Genomic DNA, 19,593 nt, shown 5'->3' with positions numbered 1-19,593 from the left:
TCTATTTTTAGTTCTAATAACCCCATGGCCCGTCCTTGACGGTGGGTACGAGTTATATTTCCACACAACACAAATATTTCTTCATATAAACTTATCCAACACTTTATTGATATGAGCTTTTTGCAATTATTCATTAATTATTATAGATAATAATAAATTTCACGTGAAAAATATATATATATATATATATATATATATATAATCTATCAGTTTTATGGTACCCTGGCTATATTTTATTCTTTCAATTACCAAGAATGCAAGCAAGCGGTCTGTGAAAACCTTAATAATATTTAAACTATACTAATACCATGCATCCAGTTTGTAAAGTTTATTCTTCGGTCAATTAGTGATCATAAAAAAGTCCCGAAAATGTCTGATGAAGTCTCAAATATACATATAAAAATAGATCGTTCCGGCTAATCGAAAAGATAATTCTCTCAGTGTATGCGGAAGTTATGAACAAAAAGATAGGCTAATCTTTATTGAATTTTCTGTGGTTGTGAAATGCTGAACGTAACGAAATCATCCGATATCAGCTGACTTGCTAGCACTCACGTCATTTTGATTGTCAAATCTGTCATTTTTAATGACTTTGGACTTCTGATAAAACGTCATGAAAAGCTGAAACTTTCTGACGTTCACCAAAGATGTTAGAGGCCTATCCTAAAGGGTTACGAAACAAAGTTGAATAAAAATTTCCATGATTTAGAGCAGTGTTAATTTAGGATACAATGACAAGTTACGAATTCACAATAAAATGTAGAAGATGATATTCGTGTATCTACTGTTTAAATAAAAAGGTAACCTATAAGCTTGATTAAATATCTTGTGTTTAAACTTGAAGAGGATCTAACAATGATAACTAAAGATAATGAAAATATTTCCACGAATATAGTGTAATATCTTGCTTGCAATTATGACAAAAATTACGTATTATAATCACGTGTAACTCGTTTCGATTTAAGTAATGACATCAACTTACGAACTTCATTCATCTATCGTTTAGTGGGTAATGTTTTCTAAAATAGATCCGATATTTCCGTTATTTACATTAGAGTGTTATCATTTTACTATTTCCGATTTTTATAATTTAACTTTTATTAAATTAAAACTTGTGCTTTTTTTAATTTTAAACACATCGCACAAGGCGCAATTTTTTTTTTTAACTAACAGCGAATTAAACAATATTGCCAATTATTTTTTAAATAGACTGTACTGTTATATCTAAATATTTAGTGTTTATAAAATATAAGGTATTATTGGTGTTATAATAAATATTAAATAAATTGTTATATTATTATGTAATTTAATTAAAGAACTAAAACTCTACATAAAAATAAATATTAGTTGCAACAAAAGTATTAACATTGCAGAGTGTAACTAAAAACTAGGTAGGTAAGTTATTAACTGTTTTTGTTATTATAAATAAATCATCTTATATTTTTAAAATGCTTAATTTTAAATTTGATGGTATTTAATAATTATTTAATATATTTTTTTTTATAATATTGTATTGCAAATAATACATATATAAAGATTATTCATAAAATGAATATGTATTCTATTGGTATTTGGTAATAATATTTATTATAAATATGTAGAAATTAATATGAAATTACAATTATTTACCTAGTGAAATATTAATCATTTATTTAGATTTAATATAGATTATAAATATAATAATAGAAGTGAGATTGATTGTAAACAACCTATTTTACAAATCTAAAATTTAAAAAGAAATTCTAACATACAAATGAATATTTAGGAAAAATAAAAATAGTTTGCATGAAAAATATAACAATACTAAACTATGAAATTACTCATAAATAGTGATGAAGTATTAATAAATAAATTGTTGAGTGAAGATTAGCCGGTTTAAACAAAAATCAAAGTGCATGAAAACAAAATTAACAATACTAAAATAACAAATTACTTACAAATTGTGATGGAGTAATCGTTTGTAGCACAATGGAATTTATTGTGGGCGGGCTGGCCGGTGTAGGTGCTGGGTTCTTCAGTAACCCGTTTGATGTGGTGAAGACTAGAATGCAACTCCAAGGCGAGCTCCGTGCTAAGGGACAGCATGCTGTATATTATAAAAACATACCTCATGCTATGTATACTATTGTTAAACATGATGGCCTCTCGTCCTTGCAGAAAGGTCTTGTACCGGCTTTATGGTTTCAATTAATGGTCAACGGTGTACGGTAAGGAATTTCCAATGCATCTAACATTATTATTTAATTTATAAACTGATATTTATTTATAGTATGGTTGTTTATTTATTATATTATTTTAATTATGAATTATTGTATGTAATAATAACTGATAGAGATAAACCTAATAACTTGGACTAAGGGAATTAAAGTATATTACACATATTGCACAATGTTAATTGTTTAGGAAGATACAATGTAATTATCTTATATGTATATTTCAGGTTAGGTATATACCAAAATGCAGATAATTTAGGCTACCTCAGAGATGAGAATGGGAATACAAAATTTTTAAACAGTTTGTTCTTTGGATCCCTATCTGGCTTAAGTGGTGGTTTTGTGGGCAGTCCCTTGCAGCTTGTAAAGACACAACTCATGTCATATTCTTCAGAGAAAATAGCTGTAGGAACCCAACATGCCCACAAAGGACTTGTATATGCATTATCAAAGATTTATAGAAAGAATGGCCTCGGTGGGCTGTGGAGAGGAGCACATGGAATGATGTTGAGGAATTCAATGGGATCAGCATCACAGATCTCTGCATATGCTGTGTATGTACATATTTTTTTTATATATTCACATAAAATTGAATAGAGATTGTAGATTTTTTAAGCACCTGAACATACTTAATGGCAGGGGTTCTCAAACTTTTTCACATTATGATGCACCGAGATTTTATATCACAGTGTCCACTTTTGGACAAACCATCTTTATGATGCATATAAATCTGAGCTTACAGATATATATAAATATAATAAATCCAACTCCATTTTCATTTTTAATGGACTAACCACAATAAAATATAATTATTTATTATATTGGAATTAGAGTACTCAGACAATGCTATTGGCGCATAAAATAACATTTTATAAAGAATTCTGTATCTGGGGGTCACCATAGATTTTAATTTATACTTTGTAAAATCTCTAGTTTTTTTTTTTTATTTAATTTACTTTTAATGACAATAATAAAAAAGTTAAAAAACATTAACTGAACGTTATTTTAATATTTTTATCTTATAAATATCATGACGACTATATTTGCAGATGTAAGGAGTGGATGGACGATAATAATATGTTCCAACAGTCAAAGTATTTGTCGGCGTTTGTCGCTAGCAACATAGGGGCAATAGTCAAGACGGCAGTGTTGACCCCCATGGACGTCATCATGACACGGCTGTACAATCAAGGTAACTTCTAATATATATCTAAGGTATTCTTTCTCAACAATTTTTATATTACGGGCCACGAAAATGCCAAACAGTTAAGTAAAAAATCATGCAAATCATCCCCCCTCACTATAAAATTATATATAGTATATGAAATTAGTAGTCGAATAAATAAATATAGTAGTCAAACTATTTGAAAATCATTCGAATAATCTGGATGTATTTTTCAGAAATAATTAGGATTCCAACTAGGATTAATATAATCGCGTATTTATCTTAAACGAATCTTTCGAGGTCTTATTATTTTTCAACAGACTGCGACCCCCTTTAATAATAAATGCAACGATAGGGTTATGACACCCCTGTTGAAAAACAATGGTCTGAGGATTTATAGCAAATTGTATAGGAGGTAAAATTTGCAGTGGTGGTTAAATTCAAGAGACTGCTCATTTCCTACCTTGTTTAATTATACTTGTAATATATATGGATAAATAACGCGTTTGTTATTAAAGAATTGTTCAAACTCCGATATACTGTTTGTTTTTTTCTTATTTTATACTTTGTGTTCCAAATTATGTTGACTGTATGTTTCAAAATTCTTGATTTCAATTCTTTTGTTTAGGGGTAATGACTTTAAATTCTTTTACTGTAATTGTTGTTTCATCGTAAGTGTATTTATTTAATGTACTTAAAACATAGATTTTTTTTTATTTACAGCTGTTGACGCCGAAGGTCGTGGTGTACTCTATTCAGGAATAGCTGATTGCGCTAGAAAAATTACGAAAACGGAAGGTCTATTAGCTTTCTACAAAGGCATGGGCCCTTCGTATTTGAGGCAGGCTCCTCATACTGTACTCTTACTCGTCTTCTGGGATATGCTCAAGGATCTACAGAAGAGTCTACAATTAGAAATAAGATGAAGTATAGTGCTTTAAATATAGTTACAGTTGTAGGTATTTATTGTTTTTATATGTTAGACATAAAACATTGTTTATATGCAATATTTACATGCTGTGATTAGATAGATTTTTTTTATGATTAGGAAACTTTGTTAACACTTTCATTCTAACTTAGTTACTAAATGTTATGTTAGTTTCATTTACTAAAATTAACAACACTTGTTATAAATCACATTATTTCTTTAATGGTATAGGCAGAGAGTACAAAATGCAGTTGCCTAAACTCTGTCACTATGTATAATTTCACTATCACTACATATACATCGGTTATTTTTTATGTTATGTATTATTAGCTAATTTGCAGATTAATAACTAACTCAGTGAATCAACGAAACCACGATATGCATCACATAATGCATTTGAACGATATAAAATAAATCAGTGTGTAGATTAAATTAGAAATACTATTTAAAGAATCATAAGTGAAAAACGCCCTATAATATTGCTACGTCACCTCTATCCTATAGATCTGTCCACATCGTATCCTCGTCCTTTACAACCGTAATCACAATTATTCTAGAACACTACTTACGCTGTTTTTTTTATACTTTTCATATTTAGTAAACACATAACTTTTTTTTTATTTAAATATCACAACAAACAAAATACACAAACAGCTTAAATAAAAAATGTATTGATTATGTGTTATTTGCATATTGTAACTTTTTGTCAGTTTTTTTAATGACTAAATTCGATAAGACATGCTAAGATTGTTCGCAAAATATACCAAGTACCTATAAAAACAGAATTTATATTATGAAATCATAAAAATATATTTAAATAAACCAATGATCACATTGTGTTGCTGTAAGGTGTCCAAAGACGTTAATTCTCATATTATTCCCTAAAATTATTAAAAAATAAGTACCTGAATGATTACACATGGAATAATATGTACGCAGTATTATTTTAAGCGAAGTCCGTATTCGTCATGTTAATCATACCTCTCTCCCAATGTTCTAAATATTTGTTAGTAGCATTTAATAAAATATAAGTAAACGACTTCTTGGTGCGAAACGCATTTTTGATTATTACTGAATAAACATAAATCGATTATTATAAGTGTATAAAATATAGACATTTTATTGAATCATGTCTTATTTTGTGGAAGTCCATATCGCTGTTTTGTTTAATTACTATTTTGTTTAATTCCGCTACTGTTATGAAATGAATAATAGCGGAATTAAACAAAATAATAATATCTGTTTACCTTCCTCCCTACCTTGTTTCTCTTCCCGGGCTTAAAAATGTCCATGGATTGATTCTCATGGGACTTTTTACGTAGAAAATGTATGCACAAAACGCATACGTATTGGGCTTCTATTAAAAGGAATTGTATCTATATGTTTGTTTGTATTTTGAGACAAAATGTTTACTTTGACTTTTATTTGTTGATCAGATATTCAGTTTACTGTTATGAACTAAAACACATTTCTATTTATTTACTTTTTTTATTAAAAATACATTAGTTTGAAAACGAGTAGTTCTAAAAAATACATGTTGTTATTATTAAAATTAATTAGTTCAAAACAATATTAAAAAAAAAACACATAGGTATGATGTGATGAGTTAAAAAAACTATTTGTCAACATTTTAATGATGAAAGTCATGAAATTTACATATACATTATGTAAAATATACATAAATCATTTTTTTTTATTGTATTATCACGTTTAATACCTATGCTATGAATGGTTACATAAGAAATCGGCCAGATAAATGCTACTTTTAAAATGATAATGATGTGGTCAGAGATATTGATAATTTTTTACCGCCCACACAACTTATATAATAGTCAAAATAAACAATTAGTGAATTTTAATTATTTTAATTAGTTGGTAAGTGGACTTAGTACTTAGAATTGTTTATTAATTAATGTCTTAGTTAACTAAGATTAAAATGTTTTTAATTGTTAATGTTTAAGAGATTAATGATAATTGTTGTATAAAATATTTTTGTTTTAAACATTTTTCAGTTTTATTATTGTAAGTCCTAAACGCGAAAACTCGACTTCGTATTTTATGAATCGTATATATATATATATATATATATATATATATATATATATATATATATATATATATATATATATATATATATATATATATATATATATATATATATATATATATATATATATATATAATTATAATGTACTTGACGACCTTGATGGTGAACGGTTCGACACAATTCCTCACCTTTTGATCATCGCAGATATGATTCCCACATTATACAATAATTTATTCATGTTTGTTTATATTAGTCTGAATATTTTATATATATGTATTTATGTATTTAAAAAAAATAACAATTGCCCATATATATTTTCTTTTTTCTTCATCGGATACATTTTTCATAAATTTATTTATTTCATGTATTATTCCTTAATACACAGTGTAAATGTAATTTTACATTACATTGTAAAATAAATGTATCTGATAAATGAAAAAGTTAATTCATTTGCGATTAAGTACTCTTATTTGTTGTTATATTTTATTATTGTATGCTATCACGCCAGTTTCCTTGAGGTTGTAGACATCACTGCTTTAAACTTTCTGTATTGCTATCGAGCTTAGCTATCGACTCTTGCTAGTCAGAGGTTACAAAGGTTATTGGTGCCTTCATTGTCTTCCATACAGTCAAGATGAAGAATCGTCTTCATGAATTCTCACCTGCTTCGTTATATACTTGTATAATTAAGTGTTGTGAGTTCGAAGACATGATGAGATTTTTAGAAAAATAAAACAGCCTACCTTACAAAATATAATACCTACTGGGTATTATACTTCAAAATAAATTTTATAAATTGACTCTAAAAATAAGTATACGTCCTACTTTTTTTTTTCCTTCGACGCGTATTTTTTTTTTACCGAATATTAGTTCAATGAAAAAAATACGCGCCAAACATAATGAGCTTCCTTTTTTAAATAAAATTACATTGCATTTAAATTTGGTATATATATATATATATATATATATATATATATATATATATATATATATATATATATATATATATATATATATATATATATAAACTAATTACTAATAAAATGTTATCATGCTTTGTTACACAAATGGAGTTTATACCGGAAGATACGTATCTAAAATCATAATACCGTGTTTACACGAGATTTGTAGCTACTTTTTAATACTCAATACTTTATTTAAATATGGTTCAATATATCAGCATATTGCTTGTTAACTGTCTACTGTTGAAGGTTAGATTAGTCTCCATACAAATGCTTCGAGAAAAACAGGTAAACTTTTTCATACAATTTTGCGCGATAAATAGTTATGAGTGATTCCTTTATAACTTCTATATTTATTTTGACTTATAATTTTTGCATCTTTTTAATATGTAAACACTCTTTTTATGTATTAAATAATACGTCAAGGTCCATTTTATGTGTAATATACAAAACTGGTAAAAAAACGAGTCAGTTAATTTGACAATTAGCTGACAAAAAGTTGACCCGTTTTTGAGGCTCGATGCTCTATTTATATAATCTAATTGTTGAATATAGACCTTTCTTTATTAGGGAGTTTTGACATTAGCAAATATAGTTACTAAGTGAAAAATCGACGAATCCAACCACATTACTTGGTTATCACCTACGCATATATCAGTCGGTAATACAATTCTTCTAATACCAAATTCTATCATCTCACTTGTAACCAACACCTTTTTTGCAAGTTAACTTGCAACTTCTTACAGTTAATTATTTAAGAAACTTGTATCAACTACTAAGCTCGTGTAAATCTGACATAATGAATATAATTTTACATTTTAAAATAATATAATGAAAGATAATAGTATTAAATGTAGGTAAATTAGTCTCAAGTGAATCGAATCCTCGCATTGTGTTACAACAGAATTATGTCGGTATTTTATTTAAATAAATAATTGTTTTTATTTACGATGACTTTCATTTTTAGTCCCATGTAAGTAACGCCCATACCTAAATAATAAAAATAACGAGTAAAATAAATAGATAATAATAGCTGTGTTTCGGTTTAAAGGGTACAGAGGAATAACACCTGAGTCCTCAGGAATGGCAACGCATGGGGGTATCGTGGGCGAAACAGTATACTCTGTTATGTCCATGGTACTGCTCATGTCTATAGGCGACGGTTACCACTTTCCATCAGGTGGGCCGTCAGCTTGTTTGTCATTCTAAGTTGTATAAAAAATTACAAATATCTGTACATATGGTAGAGTGGAAATTATTAGCTGTTTTTAATGGAAATTTTGTTATTAAAACTGAAAATAATTTAAAAATTTAGTAATTAATATTATTAATATAATTTAGTAACTATAAAACGTAAAAAAATTTACATAATATTGTTTATTTTTCTTTGTACCAAGAAGCCTCTCGTTCTAAAAGCGAAACCCTAACAAATAGGAAAGTAAATGATTTTTATAATCATTTCAGTAATTCACTATACAGGCCTCCATCACAAAGATATTAACTACCAATAGGTATATATTTTAATCTATTTACAAACGCACTTACATAAAATCGATCGAAAATAGACACGATTCCAAACTTGACAGTCTGAATCCATAAGCGTTCATGAAAATGAACAATTTTCCCCAAAAGAACTTACAATTTTTTAACTTTACATACATACTAAATATATTAAGGATCGTCCAATTAATTCTTCATACCAACCAAACTTCGACGTTGGGGGAGAAGGGATTATTAGTAATGCGGATTACCAGTCCCATTACCAGCTGGAAACCATCGTGCTGAGTTCCTGGTGTATACATGACGATAGGCTAACTGACCTGCCTGAACTTGGACGTTTCTTGGGGAAAGTTATTTAGTTTCATAAATATTGTAGTTGAATGTCATGATTATGAATTACACACACATAGTGAATTAAATTAGGCCTTAGGAATAGGCACAATAGCAATTTTACCCATGGGAACTGTAAAAAACAAACGCTGCATAAAGACCATGTATTAATTATGTCAAGTAGCTTATTACGAAGGGGTTCCTATTCAAATAAAATTACTGGCCGATTTGAGTCAAGACCTTAACATCACATGAAAGATATCTTTATAGTTGCAACCACACTTGAGTCTTATATCTGCAGTATCACCATTGATCATCAGACTAACTGTATGCTTGATCCGTCCTTAGTTAAAAAAAAATATTCATCTTCTCAGATAAAAAATGGCCGCCAACAAAGATGGAGTTGCCCGCGATGTCACCGACATGGCGATGGGCGGAGTCTCTGCTATGTTTGCAACACTGTTCACAAATCCGCTAGAAGTAGTGAAGACCCGTCTGCAATTGCAAGGGGAGTTAACATCGAAAGGTCAGCACGTGATGCATTATAAGAACGTACCGCATGGACTGTTCGTTATAGCAAGAAATGAGGGTTTCGTAGCACTGCAGAGTGGACTGCCTGCCATGTTGGGGTTTCAATTCTTTTTAAACACTTTCAGGTAAGAAAAGATAAGTACATTTCTTATACAACTTGAAAGGGCATAAAATTAAAGGTTACGGCCGCCTATATACTCGTACATGGGAAACACCATTAATGTGGGGGGAAGAGGATTGTTAGTAATGGAGTGAAATAGCCCCATTACTAGCAATATAACCCTGTCGGGTCGACCTCCACGTGGTCCCCCCTGGAAACCATCGTGGCTAATTCTAGTTGAATTCGTCAAGATGGGCTAACTGACCTGCTTTCATCCTCATTTCTCATCTATCACTGGTGCCCCGTCATTGTAAACCGATAGCGCAGGCGGGGTTACCATACCATTATCACGCATTAAAAAAAAACACCATTAATGTACAGTTTATTAAACTACATTGTTATGGTTATTGTCATGCAGTGCCATGACCATTCGTGCCATAATATGTTATATACTAATTGCCATGGTTTATTTCCCACTAAGGCGTTAAATCCCGTATCCTGCAAATTCAATGTAATATTCCCTTCTCTTCTGCCCTTCAAACTGAAAATATAACTTATTGACAGAAAAAAAGACGAGTCAAACTGAGATATATGATCCATATAGATGTTTCACCCGATGGTGAAGTTTAACAGGCCTTTAGCACTTCATTCTCTCTGCCTACATATTGGCGTATTTAAGACCATTTTCTGGCCCCTTAAAAAGTACATATTATGTAGTCTCTGACATGTCTTTGTGTATAGTTAAAGCTCTCCTCATCGTCAAACATTGCACCAAACAATTCTAAGGTAAGCACGGCTCATCCTGCGTCTCTTTTAAGGTACACCTATTTGCCTACTACGTAGGTGTCTAACGTGGAGATAGGTAAATAGATATGTACTTATGATCATCCTCATCACGTCAACCAGAGGGAGACTTTGTACAAAAGTCGATTGCTTGGGTACCTCTGTCCCATTCGTTTTTCAACCATGAAGCAGTTGTATTGGCATAGCTGTGTTTCGGTTTGAAGGGTGGGATATGGCGTGAATTTACTGGGTACAGAGGAATAACACCTGAGTCCTCAGGAATGGCAACGCATGGGGGGTATCATGGGCAAAACAATATACTCTGTGTCTATAGGCGACGGTTATCACTTTCCATCAGTGGACCATCAGCTTGTTTGCCATTCTAAGTTGTATAAAAAAAAGTTAACTGTCTACTGCTGAATGTAGGCTTCCCCCATAGGGGGGGGGGGGCTTTTGTCAGTAGTTACCGCTATTGGCAGGTAGGTTGGCATCCGCAATTAGGGTTTGGAGACGTTTTAAGAAGGATGATGCTGCCCATCCTTCGACCATTAAGTTCCCTTACTCGTCACTTTCGACATCCATGGGAAAGGAAGGGGGGCATAATTGCATACACATAAATAACATCAAATGCACCTATAAACAAATCTAATCTTTTTATATTTTGTTTTAATAGATGATAATGGAATGGTAGCCCCGCTTGCGCTAACGGTATACGCTGACGGAGCACCAGTGAAGGATGATAAGTAAGAATGAAAAGGCAGGTCAGTTATCCCATCGTGATGAATACACCTGGAATTCAGCACGATGGTTTCCAGGGAGGATCTCGTGGACCTGACAGAGTATATTGCTAGCAAAGGGACTACTAGGGGGGAAAGGGATTGTTAGTAATGGAGACTGAGAATCCCATTGCTAGCAATATACCCAACCAGGTCGACCTCCTCGCGGTTCTCCCTGGAAACTATCATGGTTAATTCCTGATGAATTCATCATGATGGGCTAACTGGCCTGTTGTCATTCTTATCTATCACCCTTCACTGGTGCTCCGTCAGCGTATCCCGTTAGGCGGGATTACCATACCATTTTCACCCAACAAAAAAAAATTTTTTTTTTTTTTTTTTTATACAACTTAGAATGGCAAACAAGCTGACAGCCCACCTGATAGAAAGTGGTAACTGTTGCCTATAGACATGAGCAGTACCATGGACATAACAGAATATACTGTTTCGCCCATGATACCCCCCATGCGTTGCCATTCCTGAGGACTCAGGTGTTATTCCTCTGTACCCAGTAAATTCACGCCATATCCCACCCTTCAAACCGAAACACAGCCATGCAAACACAACTGCTTCACGGTTGAAACACGAATGGGACAGAGGTACCCAAGCAATCGACTTTTGTACAAAGTCTCCCTCTGGTAAACTGGGACTACTAGTCCACATTACTAACAATCCCTTTCCCCCTATCATTTCAGATTAGGTGTATACAGAATATCAGAACGGCGGGGTCTGACGGCAGATGTGAATGGTCGGACTTCGGTGTTGAAGGGCGCTGCGGCGGCCGGCGTTGGAGGCGCGTTGGGATCTATCGCTGGTACGCCGTTCTTCCTCGTGAAGACCCGGCTTCAAGCACAGGCGGCGCGAGCCATCGCAGTCGGGCACCAACACAAGCACTCCAGCACTTTTGGTGCTCTCGCTGATATTTATTCTAGAGAAGGGTTTAAAGGTTAGTGAGGATATCCGAAATGAGGATATCCGCAAAAGAACCAAAGTCAACGACATAGCCCGAAGGATAGGCAAGCTGAAGTAGCAATGGGCTGGTCACATTGCTTGAAGAACCGACAACCGATTGGGAAGAAAAGTTATTAATTGGCGACCCTGTACAGGCAAATATAGTGTAGGACTACCCCTCACTAGATGAAGTGACGACCTCAAATGCATTGCGAGAAGTCAGTGGATGCAGGTGGCTCAGGACCGTTCCTTACGGCAGTCTATGAGGGAGGCCTATGTTCAACAGTGGAGGGATTACCTCTTAAAACATCTCTAAGGCCTAACTGCGGTTGGCGGCAATAATAAAAATAATGTATTTGGCAGGCTGCTACTAAAAACATCAATTATGTTTATTAATCAATATTTATACACAATGGAGTTTGACAGCCCCATTGCTAGCAATATACCTTATTAGGTCGACCTCCACGTGATTCCCCCTGGAAACCATCGTGAACAATTCTTGTTGAATTCGTCACGATGGGCTAATTGACCTACTTCATCCTCACCTATCATTCTTCACTGGTGCCCCGCCGGTGTATACCGATAGCGCGGTTTCCATTCCATTATCATCCATTTAAAAAAAAAAATCTTAACAGCGCGAGTTAAGCGAGCATACTAGAATTAGTTCTGACTGACGTGATATTGAACGTAACCAGATGACAGCGCGACGATGACACTGTATATCCCACAGGTCTTTTCCGTGGCGTTTACCCCCAAATCCCTCGGGGTGCGGTCGGTAGCAGCTCACAAATGGTCAGCTTCGCATACGCCAAGGAGTGGTTACGGGAGCGCAACTTTTTCACTGAATCGCCAATTATGCTTTCATTCATTGGAGCGAACCTCGGTGGAATAATAATGACGTTGTGCCTCAACCCGTTCGATGTTGTGGCCACCAGATTGTCTAACCAAGGTAATGTCCTCAAAAAATTTTATGGGATTTTATTTTTTCATACTGCACCCCATGATCACTTGCAACACTAGATGTATCTTGCTCATTGCCAACTTTATGGCAAAAGACAGGGATTCTTAATAATAGGGATTAGCAGCTCTATTTCTAGGAAAACAAAAAGTACAAAGTTTGTACAAAAGTCGATTGCTTGGGTACCTCTGTTCCATTCGTGTTTCTATCGTGAAGCAGTTGTGTTTGCATGGCTGTGTTTCGGTTTGAAGGGTGGGATATGGCATAAATTTACAGGGTACAGAGGAATAACACATGAATCCTCAGGAATGGCAACGCATGGGGGGTATCATGTGCGAAACAGTATACATAACAAATTATGTCCATGGTACTGCTCATGTCTATAGGCGACGGTTACCACTTTCCATCAGGTGGGCCGTCAGCTTGTTTGCCATTCTAAGTTGTATAAAACAAAATATCTATTTTTTTTTAACACTAATAATCATTAGTCAAGTGTATTTATTACTTGCATACATGTTATTTCAGCGGTGGACGCGCAAAACCGCGGGCAATTATACAGCGGCATGACAGATTGCTTCATAAAAATGATACGCACTGAAGGTGCGAGCTCTTTGTACAAAGGCGTTGGAGCTAACTACCTGAGACTGGGCCCACATACTGTACTGCTACTAGTGTGCTGGGACCAACTGAAGATACTAGAAGATTACTTGAGGAAATAGTACATTACTTATTTTAAATTTAGTTGATATAATATGCAGTGTGAAATTGAAATTTTTATGTTCTTTCTAAAGCAGTGATTTTTTTTTTTTTAATAGCAACACTTCTGAATATTGATAGCCTAGTACAAAAACCAGGGGAATTCAGCTTTCGAGATACTGTGAGGGACTCTAATCCCCTTATTCATAAAAAAAATCCATAACATCTCATAAACCTATTTTAACTGTTAAACTGTTTTGTCAATTTTTTTTTTATTATTCCTAATTTGAAAGAAAGTGACAACACAGTGTGATAGATAATACAGATTTGCAATAGGATTTAGTTTTTATGAATAAGGGTGAATCGTTAATTATCAACCGTACTTTTTTTGTAAATTATTTGTTTCCCTGGATGATATTTAAATGAATTTTAATTATTTATACTATTTCGCTGAATATCAAGTGGTATATTCACTATAACGACAAAATACTACGTATTATGTATTCTCTGACAACAACTCACTATAACTCTAACTACCTTTTATTACTAAAATCAGAGTGTACTTATTTTTACTTTTTTTATAACGTGTTATTATATGTAATAGTATTAAGTTAAAATTTTTGAACAAACTTTTATAAATATATAAGTACTACAAATTTTGTCTTTGATAATAATAAATTTACACTTTGTTATTGATTGTTAAAAGCATTTTACAAACATTTTATATAACTTTTATAGTAGAAACCTAACTAAAAACATTACCTTCAAGTCTAATCTCTAAGAGAACAATTTTGTGAAGTGCTCTGTCTTTGGTAACCATTCCAACGAACATTCGTGTGCTTCCTTGTATTTTTTATATTTTTTTTTTTCTTTTATTGTTGTTTTGTGTCGCTTCATTATTATATTGTCTATGGTGTCATTATTTTTTGTGATTCTGCTAGTCGCTTAAAACAAATCTATTTTCATTATAGCAACTCCAATTTTTATATCTATTTTTTTTTTATAAAACTTAAATAATAATGACAATAAAATATAAAAGTTGTTGTTTTATATTATTTTGTCTATGTTTTAATTATCTTTACGAGATCTATTATCTTTTCTCATCTCATACTAACTTGGGAACTCAAATTTTTATTTTTACACTTTTATTTTTTCAAATCTTAAGTTGAAAAAATAAAAAGTGTAAGCTTTGTGAGAAAAATATTTAATAATAGGTACTGGTATAAATATTACTTCTTTAAATCAGTATTAACATTTCTACTCAATATTTAACCCTTTGCACTCGAGCGGCGCCGATACGGCGCCTGGCCGATTCGAAGTGGCAACTCAAGCGGCGCCCGAGTGTTTTAAAACTTTAAATTGAACTACGCTGCTACGACGCTATGATCTTTTGTAACTAGATCTCCTTATTTACAATATGCGATAAGATAGTTTTCTCGGAAGTACTTTCGTGGACTAGGCTCTGCTTACATTGTAGCCAAATCTTAGCTCAATTTAGTTAGTCTCAGCGTAGCATTCGCTTGAAACAGTCTTGGCAGTAAATATAGGATCTAAAAAGTATTTGCACCCTAAAAATATGAAGGAAGATCAGATCAGCTGACAAACCTAGGATGCATCTTGGATATTGTTTCACAAAATATCACACCAAAACTAATTACAGAGTGTAATATTTATTAAAATGTTGTAATACTTATTAAAATTTCTTGTTTTCGACATATAAATGAATAAACTAGTGAAATTTTATTATTTATATACGTTTGTTTGCTTATAAATGTTTTTCAATTACTTGTAATGTGTTCGCCGAATTTGGCCGAAATCGTCTCGAGTTGCTGGTTCGCGCAAGCGAAAAAGGCCTCGAGTGCAAAGGGTTAATACATACTTTAGTAATTTAATTAAAAGAAAATATTTTTTGGCAATCATTTATTATAGGTACATATAAGCACACATGATTACCGTGTACACTTATTAATTACATTTGATTAAATTAAAAATAACAATATCATTTAAAAATAAAAATCGTGCTCTACTAAAAACGTTACCTTGAAATTGAGCGACGGATTTCTATCACACAAAGTATCAAGATGGAAGGCATAGACAAGTGTTTAAATCTCACGGTCCGAATTTTGGCGAATCGTGACGACCACGGACGACAGGTCGTGGGAACATAAACAAAAAACTTGCAGTTAGTATACATATGAAAAAGCCAGAAAGTCTTTGTATGCTTAAATAAACTTAATTTAAGTATAGTACATTAAAATTAATACACATAATGTTAACAAAGATTTAATAATAATAATAATTAAATTTATTGCCATTCTTCACAAATTATAATGTGACATATATTAATTAATCAATATATTGTGCAGTAATCGTATGCGCCTGGCAATAGGTACAAACTCAGCTTTTGCTGGACTGATGTTCGTTCAGCGCTGATTTTCAGTTTGCACCTACACGGGGCACCGTTTCATTATCAAATATATATATTGATGTAGATATTAAATAAAAAGTAAAAGAAAAAAATACAGAAACTAAAATAAACAATTTTGAAAAGAGTAACTGTTGAGTTTCTTGCGGGCTCTTCACAACAGATAACAAACTTTCGAACCCTGCAGTAGATAAAAAAAAGACGATGTAATAGTACTTGTAAAGAAGCCTATTTAAATAAAAATGATTTGAATTTGAAGAATACAACTCACTACAAAAAGGGAGATTTTGTACAACTCACCAGAGAAAGGGGGATTTTGTACAACTCACCAGAGAAAGGGAGATTTTGTACAACTCACCAGAGAAAGGGAGATTTTGTACAACTCACCAGAGAAAGGGAGATTTTGTACAACTCACCAGAGAAAGGGAGATTTTGTACAACTCAACAGAGAAAGGGAGATTTTGTACAACTCAACAGAGAAAGGGAGATTTTGTACAACTCACCAGAAAAAGGGAGATTTTGTACAACTCATGCGAGGGAGACTACAAAAGTGGTCTGCTTGAGTACCTTTATAGAACTCGAGTTTCTGTCGCGAATCATCTGTACATACATGGCTGTATTTTAGTTAGAAGGGTTGGCAATGAGATGACTGTATAGTAAGGCATATCGTCATTCTCAGGAATGGCAACACATAAGGGGAATTATAGACTATCGCCTACACTTGTGTTCTGTGATGTCAAAAGTGCTATTCGAGTATTTAGGCAACAGCCAGTTTCCATTAGGTGGACCGATCTTGTTTGCGATTCTAAATTACATATATATAAAAAAAAAGACGTCAGATATTACTATCTCATTCCATCTCATGCATATAGGAGAGATAACATATCTGTCGATAAATTCGTCTGCCACTTGTTAACGGAAGCGAATATTCTGCTACAATAGACAGATCGTACTACGACCTTCCATCTGGCTTATTGAAAATTCAGACCGTGGGACTTACATTTACAGAATTACCATAAGTAAATTGACATAAAGTAGTTGATAAATTAAAAATCAATCAATAATTTTGCATGCTTTAGAATATAAGGCGAACATTTGTCAATATCTGTAAAAAACAACGTTCTCGCAAATAAAGAAATCTAATCTAATCTAATCGAAGATTATCTACATCGAGAACATTGTGTATTAAATAAAATTTTCATTAATTCATTCCGACTGTAACATTGTCTATAAGTATGTCCGTTCCGATTGATCCAGTGTTGTTTGTTCAAGAGATTCTTCATAAGCCTTCGATACGTTTCTGGCAACTTGCATATTTCCAACTGAGAATTATCACCAATAGAGCATTTTTTTTAATACCATCAACAAAAACATCCCCAAGGAGGTGTGACGTCAGGCAGGCGACCAATCGTAAAACCAAAAGGCAAAACTTTGTGTAATATGGATAAATTTAAATCGATATAATAAATATATAGTCTCAAATAATTAGGACAAGAGCAAGAATATGATGAAGGCTTATTTTTTAATAAATCGACATTTGACGGTAAAACTCTGCGTAATAGTTTTATATCTTTACATAAATACATTGTTTAGGGGGGAAAGGGATTGTTAGTAATAGAGACTGAGAATTCCATTGCTAGCAATATACCCAACCAAGTCGACCCCTCCTCGCGGTTCTCCCTGGAAACCAGCATCGTTAATTCCTGATGAATTCATCATGATGGGCTAACTGGCCTGTTTTCATTCTCATCTATCACCCTTTACTGGTGCTCCGCCAGCGTATCCCGTTAGCGGGGTTACGATACCATTTTCACCCATGAAAAAAAATAAAATACATTGTTCATTACGTTGCACCGTCAATTACATTTTCTGTTATTCCTGTCCTACGGTCGACTAGTAGATAACGCCATATGGTGTTAAGTCCGCCATTTACACATTTTAGGTGTATTAAAGTTAAATAAATAAAAAAAAAAACTAATTTACGGTCTCTGTAGACCTAACTACTAAACGGATTTTAATGAAATTTGGTATAAAGATAATTCAGTAGCTGGGTATATTGTATTTTTATTTTATTGCAAAAAAATAATACTTTTTTATTTATTTATCATTAGTATTGGAGATTAGTGATTTCTAATAAATTAAACATGGTGGACTAATTGACCTTATTTCATCCTCACCTATCATACCTCACCGATGTCCCACCAGCGTATACCAATAGCGTAAATGGGGTTACCATTCATTTTCCTACCCTTATCCCAATTATTATTTGGGGTCGGCGTAATATGTTTTTTATCCATATTACGTAAATGGGGTTACCATTATAATTATATTCACAAAAAAAAAAAACTTTTAGTTTGTACAAAAATTGGTCATAATTCTCAGTATCATAGCATTTTTTTGTAAAATATCAATTTTATATATATTAAATTTAAAATAAATATACAATAAAAAAAAACACCACTACTAATAAAACTATAATGTGAATAATTATACATTACATTTTTTGTGCCAAATTCAGTCCAAATATAACGCCGTAACAAAATTATATTAACTTACTAACAATTGTGCAAAAGCTAAATTATATATTTATTTATATAAACCTATCATAAATATTTGTACTTAAGCCAAAAAATATTTGTCTATGGTTCACGCATTGTAGATTTACTTGTGTCGTTATGTCAAGTAGTCATAAACATCACAGTGTTCATACCGAATATGGCAACATCTGAGTTACCTGTCATTTTAAATAATCAATCATTTCCCTACAGCTTGGTAATTGTCAAAAATAATAAATAGTATTACATAGCATTGCTTCCTAATGGACTTTCCGCAGTCAAATAGCGCCACCAATGGCCATCTAATCATGGACGGGCCTTATAATAGTTACAATGCAATTTTTTATTCATAAATCGCCCGGCAAAAGGAGTGCCAACGATAATTAGTACCTGTGGCCCCGTGAGAACTATTCAAAATGAACCTCTTTAAAGATATTATAATATTAGACTTCTTTCAAGTGTTAAATAAATTAATTATAAATAAAAAGATATCAACAAACATGTATTTGGTTTGTGCATAAAATAAAAATTAACAGAACCATCTTATTGGTCCTTCGAGCCGGAGACCTCTTTCGACTTTTTGTTTAAATAAACTATTATTATAATAGTTTGTGTCATCTGTGAAAGAGGTACATTTTGAACAGGAATCTATTAGTCAAAGATTTAAGAATTT

At 32.5% G+C, this 19,593-nt stretch overlaps 1 protein-coding gene across 1 annotated transcript; it reads left to right on the top strand.

The window, feature by feature from the left end:
* The first annotated feature begins 583 nt into the window (after positions 1 to 583).
* On the top strand, positions 584 to 14,990 carry LOC113513957 (calcium-binding mitochondrial carrier protein Aralar1-like). The gene is made up of 9 exons (XM_052901535.1): positions 584 to 800; positions 1,965 to 2,207; positions 2,441 to 2,767; positions 3,263 to 3,405; positions 4,102 to 4,301; positions 9,524 to 9,801; positions 12,031 to 12,281; positions 13,017 to 13,235; positions 13,770 to 14,990. The coding sequence occupies exons 2-9, from the start codon at positions 1,969 to 1,971 to the stop codon at positions 13,961 to 13,963; spliced, it is 1,851 nt and encodes a 616-aa protein (XP_052757495.1). The 5' UTR covers positions 584 to 800; positions 1,965 to 1,968; the 3' UTR covers positions 13,964 to 14,990.
* Positions 14,991 to 19,593: the final 4,603 nt, after the last annotated feature.

The sequence above is a fragment of the Galleria mellonella genome, unplaced genomic scaffold, assembly GCF_026898425.1.
Source record: "Galleria mellonella isolate WM207_F2 unplaced genomic scaffold, CSIRO_AGI_GalMel_v1 utg78, whole genome shotgun sequence".
NCBI lineage: Eukaryota > Metazoa > Arthropoda > Insecta > Lepidoptera > Pyralidae > Galleria > Galleria mellonella.
This window is presented reverse-complemented; position numbering and strand designations above follow the sequence as displayed.

Bases quoted from the DNA above. Each gene is read 5' to 3' on its own strand.
- LOC113513957 (XM_052901535.1), top strand. From the start codon at position 1,969: ATGGAATTTATTGTGGGCGGGCTGGCCGGTGTAGGTGCTGGGTTCTTC. The intron at 2,208-2,440 runs GTAAGGAATTTC...TGTATATTTCAG, and splicing joins TTAATGGTCAACGGTGTACG to GTTAGGTATATACCAAAATG. The intron at 4,302-9,523 runs TGAAGTATAGTG...CTTCTCAGATAA, and splicing joins GTCTACAATTAGAAATAAGA to AAAATGGCCGCCAACAAAGA.